Here is a 21,005-nt window from a genome sequence, read left to right as displayed (position 1 = left end):
AAATGAAAAGTATCTTCCTATGAACTGGACCATCTGGGGGAAAAATGCTGTTTCTTTTTTTCTATGTAGTAAAGGTAAAACATTTACTATCTTGATATTTTTAGATTCCATCTCAGGATTATCGAGCTATGACTTTGGGCATAATTGTATAGATTTTTTCCTTATATGTATTCTTTTTAAAGGAATAATCTTAGATTCTCTATTAACGGAAAGACTGAATTTTTAACTATTTCCACTATTTTCTCCTTTGGTTATGGAAGTTTAATAGCACATTTCTATGACTCCTTCATTCCAATGTGTAGCATCTGCTGTGACAGGACGTGTCATGTAATACTCATGCCCTTGATATTTCAACATGCTGAACCAAATGAGGTTTTTAACTAACACCAATTCATTACTTTTAGCAACCTTATAGTGTCATTATATTTAAGTCATTTTCCTTTACTTCATGCTGAATAGAATCACTACTCTAAGTGTGAAATCCTAATATAAATATTAGCCAAATTTATCATATGTACAAATAGTTTAGAAGCTAACAGTATCTACTAACCTGCCTTTTCGTACGGTTTTAACTGTTCTACTGAATGCTGCAAGGGAAAGAAGTTGATTCTAATACACCCTGAGACAAGTAGCCAAAGTGTTCTGAGCTGGCTCAGTGGCGAACCACCACAGATCAAGCAGACCCTTCACTTAAGAACTAGTCCATCAGGGGGGCGCCTGGGTGGCTCAGTCGGTTAAGTGTCCGACTTCGGCTCAGGTCATGATCTCACGGTCCATGAGTTCAAGCCCCGCGTCGGGCTCTGTGCTGACAGCTCAGAGCCTGGAGCCTGTTTCAGATTCTGTGTCTCCCTGTCTCTCTGACCCTCACCCCATTCATGCTCTGTCTCTCTCTCTGTGTCTCAAAAAAAAAAAAAAAAAAAAAAGTTAAAAAAAAATTTTTTTAATTAAAAAAAAAAAAAGAACTAGTCCATCAGGGGCACCTGGGTGGCTCAGTTGGTTAAGCGCCCCACTTCAGGTCACGTCATGATCTCGTGGTCTGTGAGTTCGAGCCCTGCATCGGGCTCTGTGCTGATCACTCAGAGCCTGGAGCCTGCTTTGGATTCTGTGCCTCTGTTTCTCTGTGCCCCTCTCCAGCTTGTTCTCTCTCTCAAAAATAAATAAATGTTAAAAAAAAAAAAAAAAAAAGAACCGAGTCCATCAACACAACTCTTATTAAACGGTAGTTGCTCAAAGCATAAAAAAAAAATCCCTCTCCACAGTGATTTACAATGGGTGATTTTTTCTCTCTCTGGCTGCTTAACAACATTTAAACATCCCTGTTATGTTGGAGATTTCCCACCTTTATGATTTGAGCTTCCCCAAGGTCCAGCCCACAAAACCCAATTCCCTCATCTTTGGTGTTTAGTCTCAACTAATGAGATCAGAGATCACTAGTGCAAAAAATTACCTCAGCACTGAGTCACCCAAAGAAGAATCTGCACAGGATTCATTTTGCCATGAGGGTAGTGGCAGAGGCAGCTGGCTTTCCGAGGGGCAGTGGTGGCAAGATGGAGTTCCTGGCTCGGAAATGAGTCCAGTGGGGTGGCAAGGAGCTGCACTTCGTGGCAGGAGGGCGTGAGGGCTAGGCGTGGCAGCACTTTGGTCAGCAAGCCAGCTCCGTGGCATGTTCCTGGGCAATGTTCCTGGAGGCTGAGTCTTGAGTTTGGTTCTTCAGACACCTTAGTATTCCATGAACTATCCGTTAACAAAAAAATGCTTTTTCTGCTTATCAGTAAGAGTCAGTTTCCGTTGCTTTCAACAAGAATCTCCATGAATATCCTAACAGAATTCTTTTAATAGCTCCCAATGCATCAAGCCCAGCTAGAATTGCATCCAGAGTAGGAGAAAAAGAAGGGAGCAACTTTAATTTTAGAAATATCTTTTCAAGTTCTAATTGTTACCAGGCACTGGGTTAAAGCTTGTCGCATATCATCTCATTTAATCTTCATGATAGTTGACTGAGGATAGAATTATCCCCACGATGCCAAAGAGGAAACAAAGACAGAGGTTAATTAATTTGCCCAAGATCTTAGTGCTATTAATTATCAGAGCCCTGCAACACTACAAATCCACGTTCCCAGTATTCTTGCTTAAGGCCACAGAAATTGTTTCATATTTCTGGTAAGTTTAAAGTAATGAAATAATGAATCAGCTCACCATTTGTGTCAGCTATTGTTCTCCAATATGATTCTCTCTTTTGCAGATGGCTAAAATAAAAGCCAAAGTACTGGGTGACTCTTTGCCCTTTCGTGGCACTTGTACCCCGTGTTTATCTTTAGGTCTGAGGTTCTCTTGAGTGTAAGCCCTGTACTACACTTTAAACATTAAACATCAACTTTCAGTCTTGCCTGGATGAATAGGTTCATCTTCCCTTAGATGTCAACATAAAGTCAGAGTAATCCTGGTTCTTTTCTTGTCAGTTCCTAGAAGCACTTACAGAATATAAACACTTTCACCTGGGTCCATTTTGGGAAGAATCAACCAACTTGAAACAGAAAACCGTTTCAAAATCTAAGTTGGAAAAATATTGAAAAATTCCATGGAAATTGACAAGGCAGTTCCCAAGCCGAGATATCATTAACTCCAGTAACCATTTGTCATCTCTAGGAACATAGGGCTATAGGAGCAAAAGTCTTCTTACAAATTCAAACAACAAAATAGATTGTTTTAAATACACATAACAGTTTTAAAAGCCCAACTGTTCACATAGTACCAATAATCGAGGATATCTCTGCAAACCTTGAGACTTTAGACGGACATATCCAGGATAGATGCCCTTGGCTAGCTGAACCCCCAGACTTCCCTGAACCCCACATAACAGCACAAGTAGCCCACATACCTTTACTGAAGTTAGGGGGACCCTTTTACTTAAAGACCATGCAGTGTTCCCAAATACTGCAGGTGATCTACTGATACCCTAAAAGACAATGCTTGCATTCCTTAGGATCTACTCTCACCTCCATTCTTTACCTCTCCCCCCACCTCCGTGATGCATACATGATTTGGTCAAATTTTAGCAAAATCTGACTGGCAATATTCTAGGACTGCTAAAACAGGATAGAGATTATATACCACAGGAGCTGTAGAACCCGGCTACCTTGTACAAGCAGGAAACAAAAATATGCCTGGGAGTGAATCCTGAGGCTGTTGGCTCAAGAAGCAGAGTTATCAAACTCCATAGGGGAGAGTTTGTCTATATAGGGACACACTCCTTTGGCACGTTTTAACATCCTTGAGGTGATGGGCCAAATACGCTGCTGAGTTTGGCTTTCAGAAGCTTGGCTTTCAGAACCTTAAGACAAGTGACGGCCCAAATTAAATAAGGTGGAGATGCCTGAACCACCAATTCAGACTATGGAGGAAGAGATAAAACAAAAACAAAAACAAAACTCAAAGCTGAGGAGATTCTCGAATGGTTCTACTGTTTAAGAATTAACAAAACAATAATTGACTGTGTTTCTCAGAAGAGCCTGGAGCACACTCCATTCACCACAGAAAAAAGGAAGCCAATTGCAAAGGGGCGCTAGCATTGTTGAGAAGCTCGCCAATGGCTGCTGTCTGCAGGCTGGGACTGATGGTAAGAGACATCGTTAAAGTACAGGGCTCTTGAGTAGCAGTGGGATGGTAAGATCGCCAAAAATGGACACCATTATTGTAATAGCAGCAGGGTCAGAATAACGAATAGGAAAGATGAATCTGCAGGGATCTATTGTCAAGGCTTATAGAACATGATTTTCTCAGAGGCATGTTAGATGGGTGGCCAACAAGATTATTTCTTAATATATCTGATCAAAGAAATCAAGAACAGAGAAGACTGAGGTCACCTATACATATGGAAAATCATGATATTTTTCCCAGTTTCCAAACCTGAGCCAGTCCTCAAACTCAGAACCCATTACTGAAGGTGGGAACAAGTCCTCATCAAGGGCTCTGAAACAGCATGCAAATTGTATACTGTGGTAATTTCCCCAGTTCTTTTCCCCCAAGGGACCTACAGTCTCCCCAAGGGACCTACAAACTATACATTGAGAAGGAATGCTCAGATCTTTCTAGGGCTGTTGAATAGAGTGGTATCTGACACCAGTATCTGGGGAGCCAAAGTACCCTCATGGCTTCCCTGTTAAAGTAAGAATAAATGGAGTCAGGCAATAAATGGAGTTCTGGCTTACGCTTGGGTCCATCTTTTAGTAGGTCCCTTGGGTGTATAGATTCAACCAGTAGTAATTTCCCAAGTTCTTAAATGCATGATTGAAATGAACAGACTTATAGCCTACAATTCTGTAGGTCAGAGATTCAGGTGGGCTAATCTGGGTTCTCTGATGAAAGTCCCATAAGGCTGAACTGTTCTCTTATCAGAAGGCTCTGAAGAAGAATCTATCCACTTCCATGTTCATTAATGTTTTGGAGAGAATTCAGTTTTCTGCAGCTAGCTGTTAAGACTGAGTTTCTTGTTTTATGATGAACATCAGTTCTTAGAGGCAGCCATCTTATCCTCGCTCTGTGCCCCCTCTATCTGATCAATGGAGGACCTTCCTCATGTTGAGTCGGTCTCCTAGGTATCTGACATCTTTTGCTTCATCCCACAAACCTTCCTCTTATATATGTTTCCTGGAAATTGTGGCCAACCAGAATCCTAAACAAGCTGTTCTTGAATGTAGCAAACTAAATGTGACAAGTAAGAAGATCTGAGTGGTACAAACAGTAGGCTATAATAGATGCTCTTGATACTCCATCCAGATTACCTTCACTAGATCAGTGAGGTAATCCATCAACCAGCTGCTATATTACCTGCAAAGCTCATAGCTGTCCATTTTCTGTAGGACTGTGCTTGCCCAAAAGCAACCTTCTCTTTCAGAAAGTTACCCAACAGCAACCCTTGGCCAACAACTGACATGGCAGTATGACGCATCAGGGTGCAACCAATGTGATGGTGTCCTGTGATGTATAATTTGTCCTCCAGTGCTCCTGTAGTACCAAACCGAATCTATTTTCCAGCAGAGACCACATTGTTGCTTCTTCTTCCTGTCCTTTCCTGCTTCCTTCACCTTGCTTCCCCTGAGAGAATTCCCCTAATAAGTAACTTTCACAAAAATTCCCATCTCAACCTCTGCTCCTAGGAAACCCAACCTAAGATACTCTCCCTGACTGAATTCCTTCCCTACATCTCCCAGGAGTAAATAGTCTTAGGAAGGTATTATGTTTATTATACATGCACATATATCTAAATATTACACAGTGTTTGAGGATGAAATTTATATGAATTGCATTATTTTATCTTTCTGGGTTTTTTTCACACTTAGAGTTTCTGAGAATATGTATGCAAAATCATTTCACTGCATTTATTAATTTGTGTTACCTCAAGGATTTTTAAATTTTTCTACTACACACACAAAAAAATACAGCCATGAGCATTTTTGTACCTGAATGTATTTATCTAAATTTGACTCTTAGAAAAGAAATTGCTAGGTGAAAGTATGTATGCATTTTTAAACTAATTGCCACTTTTTTTTTCAAAAAGCAGTTGAAGTGATTTATAGAATCACAAGGAAAGTTAATGTGTTTACAATATTCTACATTTTCACTAATACACGTATTCCAATACTTTAATGTCTCCTAATTTCTTGAGTGTATGGTCACATTGTGGTTTCAAATTGCATTTGCCTGTTTACTAGCAAGGTAGACCATCTTTTCATTTGTTTATTGGTAACTCAGGCTTCCTCTTTTGAGAAATGTCTGTATGTATGACTGGAATAGTCTTCTGTAGAAGTGTATTTATTAATTGATTCATAGGAATTCTTTAGACATTCTGAATATTAGTATTCCGTATGAAGGCTGCCTTTTCATTTTATATTGTATCTTTTGATGTACAATTTTTTAAAAGTTTAGTTTAGTTGAATTTACTAACTCTTCTACCAGATTCTATTTTCAACTTGTTTAGAAAACTGTTCCCTGCTCCAGTGTCACGAAGATATTTTCCCAATTTCCCCCTAACTTTTAGAATTCTGCTTTCCAACCTTCAGAACAGATTTTTGTTATGAGAGTATCAATTGCCCCACCACAATTTATTGAATTGTCCATTTTTTTCATCCTAATCAGCAATGGCAGCCCATTTATTAACTATGTAGGTCTATTTCTTAGTTTTATATATTTTTTTTACAAGTCTTCATATATATCTATAAACCAGTCACATTGGCCTAATTGACATATCTTTATTATTTCTTGATATTTGGTAGAGCAAGTCACACCATTTGTTCTTTTTTGGTCAAAATTATTCTATCTTATGCCCTCCCACGACACTCGAAAAATATATTTGAGTTCCAGTAAAAATTCTTTTGGGTTTTAATTGAATATATAGAATAATTTAGTGAATTGACATTCTTAACATACTGATTACCTGAATCTTTCCATAATAATAATAAATTATTTTAGCTCATTTTATTTTAGTTATTTAGTTATTTTAGTTCACATGCATTTTGGCACTATTTTTATTGTTTTCTATAGTTTCCTGCTTCTTTCAATGTTTATTTCTTTTTTTTAAAAAAAAAATTTTTTTTCAACGTTTATTTAGTTTTTGGGACAGAGAGAGACAGAGCATGAACAGGGGAGGGTCAGAGAGAGAGGGAGACACAGAATCGGAAACAGGCTCCAGGCTCCGAGCCATCAGCCCAGAGCCTGACGCGGGGCTCGAACTCACGGACCGCGAGATCGTGACCTGGCTGAAGTCGGACGCTTAACCGACTGCGCCACCCAGGCGCCCCTCAATGTTTATTTCTAAGTTGACTTCTAAATTTGATGCTATTTCAGTAGTATTTTTCAACATTTATTTTTAAGTGATTTTATTAACTTAGTATTTAATATCTAATTACATGTTTCAAAAGTCTCTTACTTCTTCAAAACATTCTTCCCCTAACCAGAAGCATCTAATATTATGAATTTTTGGTGTGTTTGTATATGAAAGCATGTATATATAGTTTGTTTTTTTATATAAATGAAAGAGCATTTTATATAGAAAATATATGTAACTTGCACAGGCATACCCTAGAGATATTGTGGGCTCAGTTCCAAACCACCACAATAAATGAATATTGTGTTAAAGCAAGTCAAATGAACTTTTGTTTCCCAATGCATATAAAAATTATATTTACACTATACTATGATCTCTTATATGTACAATAGCATAATGTCTTAAGAAGACCACGTACATATCTTAATTAACTATATTACATTGTTAAATGAATTGCTAAAAATTGCTAACCTCATCTAAGCTTTCAATCTCACCTAAGCTTTCAAGTCATAATCTTTTTGCCTGGTGGAGGTTTCTTGCCTCAATGTTGATGGCTGCTGACTGATCAGGAGTGATGGTTGCTGAAGGTTAAGGTGGCTGTGGCAATTTATTTAAATAACAGAATAATAAAAGTTTGCTGCATCTATTGACTCTTTCATGAATGACTTCTCTGTAGCATATGGTGCTGTTTGATAGCATTTGGCCCAAAGGAGAATTTCTTTCAAACTTGAAGCCAATCCTCCCAAACTCTGCTGCTATTTTATCAACTAACTTTATGCAATATACTTTGCATAAGGTACCTTGTTGTTGTTTTAACAATCTTCACGCATCTTCACCAGCAATAGATTCCATCTCAATGAAATCACTTCATTCATTACGAGCAGCTCCTCATTCAAGTGTTATCATGAAATCGTAGTAATTCAGTCCCATCTTCAGGCTCCACTTCTAATTCTAGTTCTCTTGCCATTTCCACCACATCTGCCGTGACTTCCTTCACTGACGTTTTGAACCCCTCAAAGTCATCCATGAGGTTAGAATCACGTTCTTCTAAACTCCTGTTTATGTTGATATTTTGACCTCTTCACATGAATCACAAATTCTTTTTAATGTTTATTTTTGAGACAGAGACAGAGAGAGAGAGAGAGAGAGAGAGAGAGAGAGATCGATCATGAGTGGAGGAGGGGCAGAGAGAAAAGGGTATTCAAAGTGGGCTCTGGGCTGACAGCAGCAAACCCAATGTGGGGCTGGAACTCACAGACTGTGCGATCATGACCTGAGTCGAAGTCGGATGCTCAACCGACCGAGCCACCCAGAAGTCCCACAGATGTTCTTAATAGCATCCAGAATGGTAAATTACGTCTAGAAGTTCTTCCTCCATCAGAGGAATCACTATCTGTGGCAACTATAGCTTTACAAAATATACTTTTTAGATACTAAGGCTTGACTATCAAAATGATTCCTTAATCCATGGATTTCCACATGGATATTGTGTTAGCAGGCATGAAAACAACATTAATCTCATTGTACATTTCCATCAGACCTCTTGGGTGACAAGGTGTGTTTCAGTGAGTGGTCATATTTTGAAAGGAATCCTTTTTTTCCAAATTGTAGGTTTCAGCAGTGAGCTTAAAATATTCAGTAAACCATGTTATGAATAGACGTACTGTCATCCAACCTTCGTTGTTCCATTTTTAGATCACAGGCAGAGTAGATTTAGAATAATTCTTAAGGGCCTGAGAACTTTTGGAATGGAAAACTAGCACTGGCTTCAATTTAAAATCATGAGCTGCATTAGCCCCTAACAACAGAAGCCAGCTTGTCCTTTGAATATATAAAGCCAGACACTAACTTCTCTTCTCTAGCTATGATAGTTCTAGATGACGTCTTCTTCCAATAGAAAGCTGTTTCACAGGAGGTTCCAACAGAAGGCTGTTTCACAGAAACTCTGTGGTTTAGTGTAACCACCTTCATTAATTATCTTAAGTCTACCTTCTGGATAACTTGCTGAAGTATGTCCATCAGCACTTGCTGCTTCACTTGGCACTTTTCTGTTACGGAGATGGCTTCTTTCCTTAAACCCTATCAACAAGCCTCTGCAAACGTCAAACCTTTCTTCTGCTACTTCCTCACCTCTCTCTGCCTTCAGAGAACTGAGGAGATTCAGGCCTTGCTCTGACTTAGGCTTTGGCTTGAGGCAACGTTATGATGATTTGATCCACTATGCAGGTTAGCGAAACTTTTTTCCACGTCAGTCAACAATAGGGCTCTTTTCTTTTTTTATCATTCATGTGTTCACTAGAATAGAACTTTTAATTTCCTTCGAGAATGCTTCCTTTGCAGTCACAATTTGGCTGTTTGGTGCAAGAGGCCTACCTTTCAGTTTGTCTGGGCTTCTAACATGCCTTCCTCACTGAGCTCAATCATTTCTAGCTTTTTATTTAAAGTGAGAGATGTGTGACTCTTCCTTTCACTTGAACACCTAGAGGCCTTTTTAGGGCTATTTGCTTGCCTAATTTCAAGATATTATGTTTCAGGGAATGGGAAGACCTGACAAGAGGGAGAGAGGTGGAAGAATGGCTGGTTGATTGAACAGTAAGAACACACTGAATATTTATTAAGTTTGCTGTCTTATATGGGTGCAATTTGTGGCACCCCAAAATAATTACAACAGCAACAGCAAAGATCACTAATCACAGATCATCATAACAAACACTAATGAAAAAGTTTAAAATATAAGAAGAATTGTCCACAGTGACACAAATGGATTACACAAATGCTAATGGGAAAATGGTGCTAATAGACTTGCTCAACGCAGGGTTGCCATAAACTTTCAATTTGTAAAAAACACAGCATCTGAGAAATGCAATAAAGCAGAGTACAATAAAATGAGGTGTGCTTGATGTATTTTTAAAAAATAATATCAAAATTGACAACTGTGTAGTAACCCCCCTACATAAGAGATATTCCATTAATAATCCTCTAGGATTCCAGCTATCACCTTCCATCATCTATTCTGTTTATTTACTTTATGGCATTTTGGAGATCTGCTTTCTAATAGCATTGCAGAAAAGAAAATCCATATTACTTTTTTTTTTCTCACTAAAGTTCATAGACTTTTTTTGTTTTTTTTTCCTACAACAATGTATAGCTTTTTCCTATAGTGTCTTTTGTCCTTCCTATAATTCTGGAGTGTGTGTTTCACTGAAGGTTCAGTTCTATGTGGAGTGACAGTTTGGACATTATCCAGGAAGATATACAGTGGCACTAGGATGACCTGGCAATGGTTTTGAATTGATATTAACATAGTATTAACTCATCATCTAAGTGAATGGGCTATCTCACCTTAATGCCTGATTATCTGCTATCTTTCTATGTCTTCAGACACTTCAGTTGTAATTTTAATTAGGTAAAATCCTTGATATTTTATCGTTTGTCATTATAAAAAGCATTTCACTTTACTATTTTCTTTCCTGGTTATTGCTTTAGTAAATTGTTTTTCTTTCCAGAACTAACGAATAGTACTAATTAGTTCTAATTGTTTGTTGATTTTATTGGTTATTTTTTTTCTAGGTAATCATACGATCCGTAAATAGTGAGGTATATCTCTTCTCCTTCAACCCTTATGCCAGTTTTCTATGTTTCTTTTCTTTAAACAGTTGGCCAGAAATTTCAGTTTTCTTTTAAATACTAATGGGCAGATAGTGGGCATCTTTGTCATGTTCCCTAACTTAAAAGGAATTAATGCAATATTTTATTAGGGTTTGGGATATTAAACTTTTTCAAATTAAGGAATTTCCCTTCTTAATTTGAAAACTTTTTCAAATTAAGCACATTCTAATATGCTGAATTTAGTTTTTAACAAAAAACTAAACATTTAACTTTATCAAATGTTTTTCTAGGTAGATTGAAATAATTATTTTTCTCATTTACTCTATTAATATCTGTCACTAAATACACTAATATCAAAAACTTACATTTGTGATAAAACCTATATTTTCATAATATGTTATTTCCAATGTATTAAGTTTAAATAGCCAATAATTTATTTATGAATTTTGCATTTATTTCCATTAACAGAAGACTGCTATTTTTCAAAATTTTGGAGAATTCACATGTAGATCTGCCTCAGATTGGAGTCTTTTGAGAGAGGGAAAGCTCAATGACCACTTTAATTTCTTTATGGCTTATTGATCTGTTCAAATTCTTTTTTCTCATTCTCAGAGAGAAAAGTAATTTATCCAATTTTCTGTTGCCATTAACTGGCAGAGATGAAAATTTATCTCAAGTTTCATTGACTCCATTGCTTATGCTCTTAACAACTATACTATTATCAGCCTTATCTTGTTTAAAAGATGTCTTCCCTAAATATGTAGTATAGAGAAAGAAAGAAAGAAACAGAGTGAAAACCATGTATATAAAAGATGATTCTTGTTAGCCTGAAATATAGTTTGAAGGCAGACATAATGAAGGGAGAAAAATAAGGAATATTATCACAATAACAGAGACATAAGTTGAAGAGTACAGAATGTATGATTACTGGTTGGAAATGAAAGAAAAGAAAGTGGTAAATGGTCAAAGCAAGAGAATGTGGAATGAAATGTAAGACCAAATAAAAACCTCTAAAACTGTGAAATCAAGATACCCAGTTTCTTTGGCAAAAAACAAAACCAAACAAAATAAAACACCATTAAAGGAAAAGGCTGAAAAAGAACTGATAGTGAATGAATTCAGTTGTATAGCCTGGAGGTGGGAATATCTATTCTTTTACTCCCTAGTGTTTCCTCTCTTGTAGAGTGAGTATCATTAGTTTAGCCTTCCTGCTTTCCTTCTACTTTGACTCAGTCCTCTCAAAGAATGGAGGAATGATTTAAAGACCATCTTAGAATATCCCAGCTGTTTATTCCCTGTTTCCTTTGGGGTGAGCTATGTATAGAGAGCATCCTGTTCTGTCCCACTTCCAGTAGTTCTAGAAAATCAAAATTGATCTCCTCAGTGAGGCCTCTGCCCCAGCCCAGAGCTGTGAGTGACAAGTGGCTAAATCTGTCTGATTCTGAGTCTCAATATTAAGATTAGGTGTAAGCCACATTTTCCCAAACAACTTTGACATTCATAAAGTTTAGATTTGGCTGCTCAATCTGCTTATTATTTTGTCCTACTTGCAAATTAGTTCAAAACTTAGGACAGATGAGTGATATTTTTTGGCTTCTTCAAACACCAAGGATGCATTAAGAGTGATATAATATGCATCAGAACTTTTAAATTTAAAATAAACAGTTGATTTGTTTAAAATGGAAATAAGAGAGGCGCCTGGGTGGCTCAGTGGGTTAAGCGTCCGACTTCGGCTCAGGTCATGATCTCTCGGTTTGTGAGTTCTAGCCCTGTGTGGGGCTCTCCAGCTCAGAGCCTGGAGCCTGCTTCAGATTCTGTGTCTCCTCTCTCCGCCCCTTCCATGCTCATGCTTTGTCTCTCTCTGTCTCTCAATAATAAATAATAGAATGTTAAAAAAATTTTTTTAGATAAATAAATAAAATGGAAATAAGAATTTGTGAAATATTGACAAAGATGTGAATTAAAATCCTGGAAAAGAATGAAGAAAAACGGAGTTTGGAGATCAGGCTTGAGACTTCCATCCATAGGAAGAAACAGACTGTGTACTCCAGGACATAGAGACTTAGTTGGAATGTTAAGAGGTAAATCAGAAATCAAGGCAAAAGTAGTTTTTAAGGAGGGGGAGATTTATGACAGTATCAGATATCCCAGCGGATTTGGTTAGAAGATGCAGAATGCAAATGATGTACTTCAAAAGCAGTATTTCTGTCTGTGGTGGGAGCAGAGCACCATGTGGCTGTCCTAGGATTGTGAGACAGACAGAAATTACAGAATTCTTGAGGTAAGAGTTTATAGTGCCTAAGTACCTACTGTTTCTGCCAGTTCTAATACCGTCCACAAATATGCTTAACAAAGACCCTCTTAAAGCTACTTGTAACCTAAGATGAACAAATGGAACATTAATGAACAGCTTTATGGCACGTGTATGTACAGGTGTAGGTGTTGGGGATAGGTGAAGGAATTCATTTGTTAGACATTGTGATAGAAAATGATTTTGCCATAAAACTTCTAGAAGAAAACATAGGCCATAATTTCTTTGACATTGAACTTAGCAACATTTTTCTAGATATGTTGTCTCAGGCAAGGGAAACAAAAGCAAAAATAAACTATTTGGGCTTTACAAAATAAAAAGCTTTGGCACAGCGATGGAACTATCAATAAAACTAAAAGCCAGGTGAAAGAACTGTACTCAGAAAAGTATTAAACACTGATGAAGCAAATTCAGGACGATGTAAAGAAATGGAAAGATGTCCCATGCTCACAGGTTGGAAGAACAAATATTATTAAATGTCTATACTACCCAAAGATATCTACACATTTAATGCAATTCTTATCAAAATACCGACAGCATTTTTCACAGAACTGGAACAAAAAAATCCTAACATTTGTATGGAACCATAAAAAAACCTCAAATAACTAAAGCAGTCTTGAAAAAGAAAAACAAAACTGGAGGTATGACAACTCCAGATTTAAAATTGTATTACAAAGAGGTAGTAATCAAAACAGTATGTTACTGACATAAAAATAGACATACAAATCAACAGAATAGAACAGAAAACCCAGAAATAGGGGTACCTGGGTGGCTCAGCCTTCTAAGTGTCTGACTTTGGCTCAGGTCAAGATCATGTGGTTCATGGGTTTGAGCCCCATGCCAGGCTCTGTGCTGACAGCTCAGAGCCTGGAGCCTGCTTCAGATTCTGTGTCTCCCTCTCTCTCTCTCTCTGCCTCTCCCCTACTCACACAATCTCTCTCTCTCTCTCAAAAATAGACATTAAAAAATTAAAAAAAATAAAACCCAGAAATAAACCTACAATTACATGGTCAATTAATTTTCAGCAAAGGAAGAATGAATATACAGTGCGAAAAAGAGTCTCTTCAACAAATGGTGTTGGGAAAACTGGACAGCCACATGCAAAAGAAAGAAACTGGACCACTTTCTTTCACCATGCACAAAAATAAACTCAAGATAGATTACAGGTCTAAATGTAAGACCTGAAACCATGAAAATCCTTGAAGAGCACAGGCAGTAATCTCTTTGACATCGGCTGTAACACTTTTCTAGATATGTCTCCTGAGGCAAGAGAAATAAAAACAAAAATAAACTATTTGGACTATATCAAAATAAAAAAAGTTTCTGTCCAGTGAAGGAAACTGTCAACAAAATGGGAGGAGATATTTATACATGACATGTCTGATAAATGGTTAATATCTAAAATATATAAAGAACTTATACAACTCAATACCCCCCAAATAAATAATCCAATTAAAAATGGGCAGAAGCCATGAATACACATTTCTCCAAAGAACACATACAGATGGCCAATGAAAAGATGCTCACCACTCATCATCAGGGAAATACAAATCAAAACTATAATCACATATCACCTTATGCTGGCCAGAATGGTTCAAATCAAACACACAACAAAGTGTTGTGTCCAACAAGTGTTGGAGAGGACGTGGAGAAAGAGGAACACTTGCTCACTGTAATGGGAATGCAAACTGGTGCAGCCATTGTGGAAAACAGTAGGGGGTTTCCTCAATAAGTTAAAACTGGCTACCCTACAATCCAGTAATGTCACCACTGAGTCTTTACCCCAAAAAATACAAAAACACAAATCCAAGGGGTACATACATCATTACTTACATACATTTATTGCATCATTATTTACAACAGCCAAATAATGGAAGCAGCCCAAGTATCCATCAACAGATGAGTGGATAAAGAAGAAATGGTGTGTATATGTACACACACACACACACACACACACACACACACACACAGGAATATTATTCAGCCATAAAAGAGTATAAAATCTTTCCATTTGCCACAACATGGATGGAGTTAGCATGTATAACACTAAGCGAAATAAACCAGTCAGAGAAAGACAGATACCATAGAATTTCACTCATTTAAGAAACAAAACCAATGAGAAAAGGACAAAATGAATGGGGAGAGACAAACCAAGAAGTAGACTCTTAACTATAGAGAACAAACTGACGGTTACCAGAGGGCATGTGGAAGGGGGGGGACGGAATGTGTGAAATAGGGGATAGGGATTTAAGAGTACATTTATCATGTTGAGTAGTGATAATGTATAAAATTGCTGACTCACTATATTGTACACCTGAGACAAATATAACACTGTATGTTAACCATACTGAAATAAAAATAAAAAAGCTTAATAAAAATAATAAAATACTTAAAAAATATTAGCCACAGAAAAGAATGAGATCTTGCCATTTGCAACGTGGATGGACCTAGAGGGCATTATGCTAAGTGAAATAAGTCAGACACAGAAATACAAATACCACATAATTTCAGTTATACATAGACTCTAAGGAATTACATACGAACAAACAAATTTGTTCGTTACAAATGAACAAACAAAAGCAGAAACAAATGGGTAAATATAGAGAATAAACTGACGGTTGCCAGAAGGGAGGTGGTTTGGGAAATGGACAAAATGGATGAAGGGGAACAGGAGATGCAGGCTGCCAGTTAGGAGATGAATAAGTCATGGCAATAAGAGATACAGCATAGGGAATATAATCAATGGCATTGTAATAACACTGTATGTTAACACATGGCAACCACACTTGAAGTGAACATAGCATACATAAAGACTTATCAAATCACTACATTCGACAATGAAACTACAGTAGCATTGTATGTCAACTATACTTCAGTTCAGAAAATAAATAAATTAATTAAATAAATTAAATAAATGAATGAATGAATGAATGAATGAATGAATGAAATTTGGTTTCTGGGCTTGGTTGAGAACTTTCAATTTTCAGTTCTTGATCCTTCAAGATAAAAAGAAAACGCTAAACAGCAATTTTTAAAAAAAAACCCTGTTATCTTTTAGTCTTTTCTTTTGGCTGTACTATGCAATTCCTGATTTTCCCATCTCAACATCTTTTTTTTTTATTTTTCTTTCATATTTCTCAGTACTTTAATAGTATTTAATTCTAGAAAAAAATTAATAAGGTTTCATTTTATTTGAGAGAGGATTAGATTGGATTTTCTTTTTACCTCTTGGTTTATCCTCATCTTCAAGTTCTACATTGTAATAAATTAATTCTAACTTTAAAGAGAAGCATGAATTCAGTCTCAATGGGGAAAGATTGGTTTGTATTTTCACCACTGCCTCTATTCAAAGTTATAAATTACCAATATTGTTTATCTACATTCAATTCTGTGAATATTGATCCTGAAAGGATATATAAATGCACTATCGTTGTCTTTAGTACCCCCACCCCAAGCAAATAGAGACTGAATCCTCTAAATTTCCCATCTTATTACAAATATTTACTATAGAAAAATTCAAAGATATGAATAAACATGCAATAATAACTCATGGAACTAGTAATTTGGCCATAATTGCTTCCCTAGACCTATCCTTACAGTATTATTTAGACTCCAATTCTACCATTGATTGACTAATTTACCCAAATCTCTATTCAACCAAAAAAGATATGTGTCTTGATACATTAGAACATAAATTAGAACATACATCAGATATATCTAATCAGTTTATAGATTGACTTACTTAGATCAGAGTCCATCAACTCTGGTCAATGATGACATGAAGAGGGAGGGGTCATTGCATGGTATAAATTGTTGCTCATTTGACATGGCTGAAAAGACAAGAAGGATGAAGAGAAAGCAGGAATTAGGAACAGTACATTCAGTACTATGCTCACAAGCATTTTTAGTATTTTCCATACACATAATATTACTCCATGTATGGTTAAGAACACCTACTCTCTCCTCAAAGAGACATTCAGCCAATTCATAATGTTAACAATAATTTCCACGGTATATGCTGTTTCCAGTATCAAAAATCCAATAATGATGTTAATCTCATTCAGCAACATTTGACATTTTCAGACATTACCAATATAGCCTATATAGAGTGTTTGAGGAAAGAAAATACAACATTCAATTATCACAACTTCTATGTAATTTTAAGAAAAAAATTACTATAAATGACATTAGTGGGTCTTAATCTCTGCAGCCAGTTAAGAGGCTATTTCTTTATCCATTTCCATGTTCTACAGGCATTAGACCAATACTTCTGTCAAGAGTTTTTGCCAGATATCTTTATTACAGATGAACCTAAGTCCATGTGGATCATGCCCTGAGAGGTTCAGTGAACATTTACAAATGGCAAAATAATGTAACACTTAGGGAATCCTCTGGATTCTACTCACAGCCTATTTGGACCCCATTAATGTAGTAGAAATATTATTTATTATTGAAAATTATTTATTTATCCAACAATATACTATGTCTACATTTTAATAAAACACACACAAAATTGTATTCTCATGTGTAATAAGGAGCCCAAATGTTTTATTTCAAATTTATTGGAACCATTATAATTTCTCCTTGTAGAAGTATCATTTCATTTGGTGGTGAAAACCACCAGAAACCAATATGGAGTTCAAGGAAATTTTTGAGACAGTTTATTATGTGTAAAGTTTTGCAAAATTCTTAGCCATTATTTCCTTAAATATTAAATTTTCCCCAATCCTCTCTCCTCTCCCTTACAGAAGTTGATTGTGTAAATATTAGACTATTTCCCTCTTTCCTCTGTGAAATTTATTTTCCCTTCTGTATTTTCGGCCATTTATCTAATACCATGCCTCATTTTGAGTATTTTCTTTTCATCCATTTTGCAGTCCACTTACTCTCTCCTATTATGTCTACTTAGCCTCATTTTATTTCCTGATTTTATTATTTTTGCTTTAGTTATTGTGTTTTTTCGTTGTAAGATTCACAATTGGTTATTTTTAGTTTCCGAAATTTTCAGAATTACCCAGCCAAATTTTTCAGAATTACTTACGTCTATACAGTAAGAAAATTATAGCTTACGTTTCGCTGGGCAGCAAGTCTCTACATGAGGTCCCCAATAAGCAAGCATTTACTTATTCTCATAAATATATTATAAAGACAATTATCTACATTAGAGCCCCTGTAGATTTGGTTCAATTTTTTTTTCTTAGTTTTCATTTTATTATCTTCCCATGTGTCTTGTGTAGATTCAAATGCCTGGAGGCTGTCCCTTGACCCGAGGTGCAATTTCCATTTTACAATGAAACTCTAGGACTTGTGCAGCTTATGTGATTTTGATTGAAAGAGAGCACGTTCAAGAGTTGAAATACTGGGTAAAACTCCTGGAACTCCTGGCTTTGTAACAGAGAAATTATTTATCTCTATTAGGGCCTAATTGCAGATGTACGCATACCACAGAACAGTAGGGTTGGGGGAGGAGAGGTTTACTCCAAAACTTAAAGTAGAGGTGAGTATCCATGCCAAAGACACCAAGTAGTTCTGAAATTTTTGTGACCAAACACTAGAAATTCACGGTCACAAACACCTGTAATTTTATGGATTCTGAAGGAAATACATGGCTCCAGAGAAGACTTTCTTTCATTGTTCTCAAGATTGTTTCAAGGTTCCTTGTTGTGGGCACTCATTCAAATTTATTTGTTGAGTTAGTAGAGAGAGTTTAGTAAAATGCCTGGGTCTGGAGGAGTGTACGGTTTTCAAATTATAAAAGTCCAATCCAGGACCAAACCTCTGTCTTTGCAGTTAGTGGTTATGGGTGTAGGTTTTTTTGTTTTTTGTTTCTCAATAGGAAGATGGGGAATGTCCTCCTGGGCTCTGAGCAATCACTGGGATGCAGAGCCTTAGATATTGATCCCATTCATGACCCATATATAGTCAGCTAGCTTGAATGTCTTGAAATGTAATGAAGGCATTTTTATCAGCATTTCTAAGATTACAATATATCATCAATGGAATACAATAGTTAAATTTCACTCAACGTGCAGAATTTTAGAGTTGGTCCAACAAGCAAATAACATAGTTTGGGATATCAAGTGATAAAAGTGTATTGAATGCCTTTCCAGATAAAAATAAACGGACGCAATTTTATTTCAGGAAAGGTATTTTTATTTTTTTATTAAAATTTTTTTTAACATTTATTTATTTTTGAGACAGAGAGAGACAGAGCATGAACGGGGGAGGGTCAGAGAGAGAGAGGGAGACACAGAATCTGAAACAGGCTCCAGGCTCTGAGCTGTCAGCACAGAGCCCGACGCGGGGCTCGAACTCATGGACCGCGAGATCATGACCTGAGCCGAAGTTGGCCGCTTAACCGACTGAGCCACCCAGGCGCCCCAGGAAAGGTATTTTTAAATAAAAGAGCATTAGGGGTCACCTGAGTGGCTCTGTCAGTTAGGCATTCGACTCTTGATTTCAGCTCAGGTCATGATCTTGTGGTTTATGAGTCGAGCCCCATGTCCAGCTCTGCACTGACAGTGCAGAGCCTGCTTGGATTCTCTCTCTCTGTCCCACCCTGACTCGCGCTATCTCGAAATAAATAAATAAGCATTTCAAAAAATAAATAAAAAAGAGCACTAGGAATATTATGAACAGCATGCCAACTTCCAGTAGCATCAGCAATTTGCAGTGATATCAGGCACAGCGGGAACAATTGTGACTACTTCCTCTGTGGCTTATAGTATCAGTAACCTTTACCAGCCACACAAGCTATTAAAGCAGAAGATAGCATTTCATACTATCTCTATCTGTGTTTTGAATCTTATATGAAAGTACTAAATTCATGTTCTCTTCTTAACACAAGAGCAGTGTTCCCATTGTACAATTCTGGCCAGCTTTAGGTATTCAAGATTTTCTTGGCCATGCATGTAACTGATTGTTACAGAATCCAATAACAGGGCTACAAATGCATTTAATCAACAAGAACATACACACACCCTGGATAGCCCTATCAGGGTGTGTGGGCCAACATAAAAAAATAGCAAGTCAATCAAAAAACAAAAGCCAAAACAACAGCCGTGTTAGTTCTGGTATCCAATAAGTTTAGGAAATTGAACCTCTTCTTTTGGGGAGTTCAGATTGTGTGAACTAGGTCTTAGAATTGGTCTAGTTTATTCTGTGAATATAATTCTCTTAAGTCTGAATTTATATTCAATCAATTGGTTTGGGTTTTTGCTCCCTAGAAATAGCCAAAAACAACAAGAACAAAATTCCAAGTTTGCTTTGGTTTTGTTTTCATGAGCTGGTAAGATCTATTTCAAGTAGGTCTGTTTGTCCCTTTGATCTTAGGAGAAGTCTGCAACAACAGCCAAGATGACTCATCCTTATAACTGTATGATCTAATTTTTAGATACAACACATTATCATTCATGCAGGGTTCCCCCGGACTCTGCAAAATCTAGCCTCCTTTTCACTGGCCCAATTATCCATGATTTCTTTTTGTGACATATCTACTTCACTTTAGAAAGGCTTGTTTGGGGCCTATAGTGGCTTAGTACCACTTCTTCCAGTTCTGGAATTATAGATGAACAGCCACCATAGGCTCTGGGGCTTCTAGAGTCCATGGTTACCCATGGAGTTCAGGTCTTCTAAACACTGGCCACCTGGCTTGGTCCTGGGCTATGAAATAATATTGCGACCGCCCCCTGCCCCCACCCATGGCATATAAAGTGCCTCTCTCAGCAGTTCTGACACTTTTTTATAGTCTCCCTATAGCCACTGTCCCTAAGAAGGAATGTTTCTCATTTCCAAGCTAAGCCAGTTAAACATTGCCACTTCTAAGAACATATAATGCAGGGGACAAAGTGGTATCTGTCCTTTCAGTGTTGCCAATTCTCATGCAAATGGTGTATACATCCAGCTAGTAGAAATATAAAATAGGGTTTGTTAAGAAAAAATAATTGGTGGAGTAGGAGAGCACACTAGAACCTCTAGGCTTCCTCCAATCCCCAGAGGCATACTTAAACCAGATGAACTTGGACTGTATGCATCATCACAAATGTTCTAATAGAACTTGATCTTTGAAATGAGGAGCAGGAAACATCTTTGTGTCTATGTAGCAATGGAAGGTCCCCGGTGGAAGAATGATCTTAATAGTTGATAATCCACTATTCTTCTATTCAGTCAACTCTGTTAAAATGTCAGAGGTGGGAAGAAATGTACCTAAAGACTATCCATATTTGTTTTGTCTCTTAAAGTTACCTCTGCCTAGATTTTAAA

The 21,005-nt window shown here is 36.9% G+C and overlaps 1 protein-coding gene across 2 annotated transcripts in view; it reads right to left on the bottom strand.

Moving 5' to 3' along the window:
• Positions 1-21,005, bottom strand: part of LOC147581754 (uncharacterized) — a 156,170-nt gene that overhangs the window by 56,994 nt on the left and 78,171 nt on the right. For both annotated transcript variants that reach the window (XR_015250218.1, XM_086704221.1), the window contains exon 3: positions 16,486-16,573. Coding sequence is in view for 1 of the 2 variants with exons in the window: in XM_086704221.1 (XP_086560347.1) it covers positions 16,491-16,573 (83 nt within the window). In the remaining variant the exon portion in view is untranslated. The remainder of the gene's footprint in view (positions 1-16,485; positions 16,574-21,005) is intronic.

This window comes from Puma concolor, chromosome B1 (assembly GCF_028749965.1).
Source record: "Puma concolor isolate L17-30 chromosome B1, mPumCon1.1.hap2, whole genome shotgun sequence".
Taxonomy (NCBI): domain Eukaryota; kingdom Metazoa; phylum Chordata; class Mammalia; order Carnivora; family Felidae; genus Puma; species Puma concolor.
This window is presented reverse-complemented; position numbering and strand designations above follow the sequence as displayed.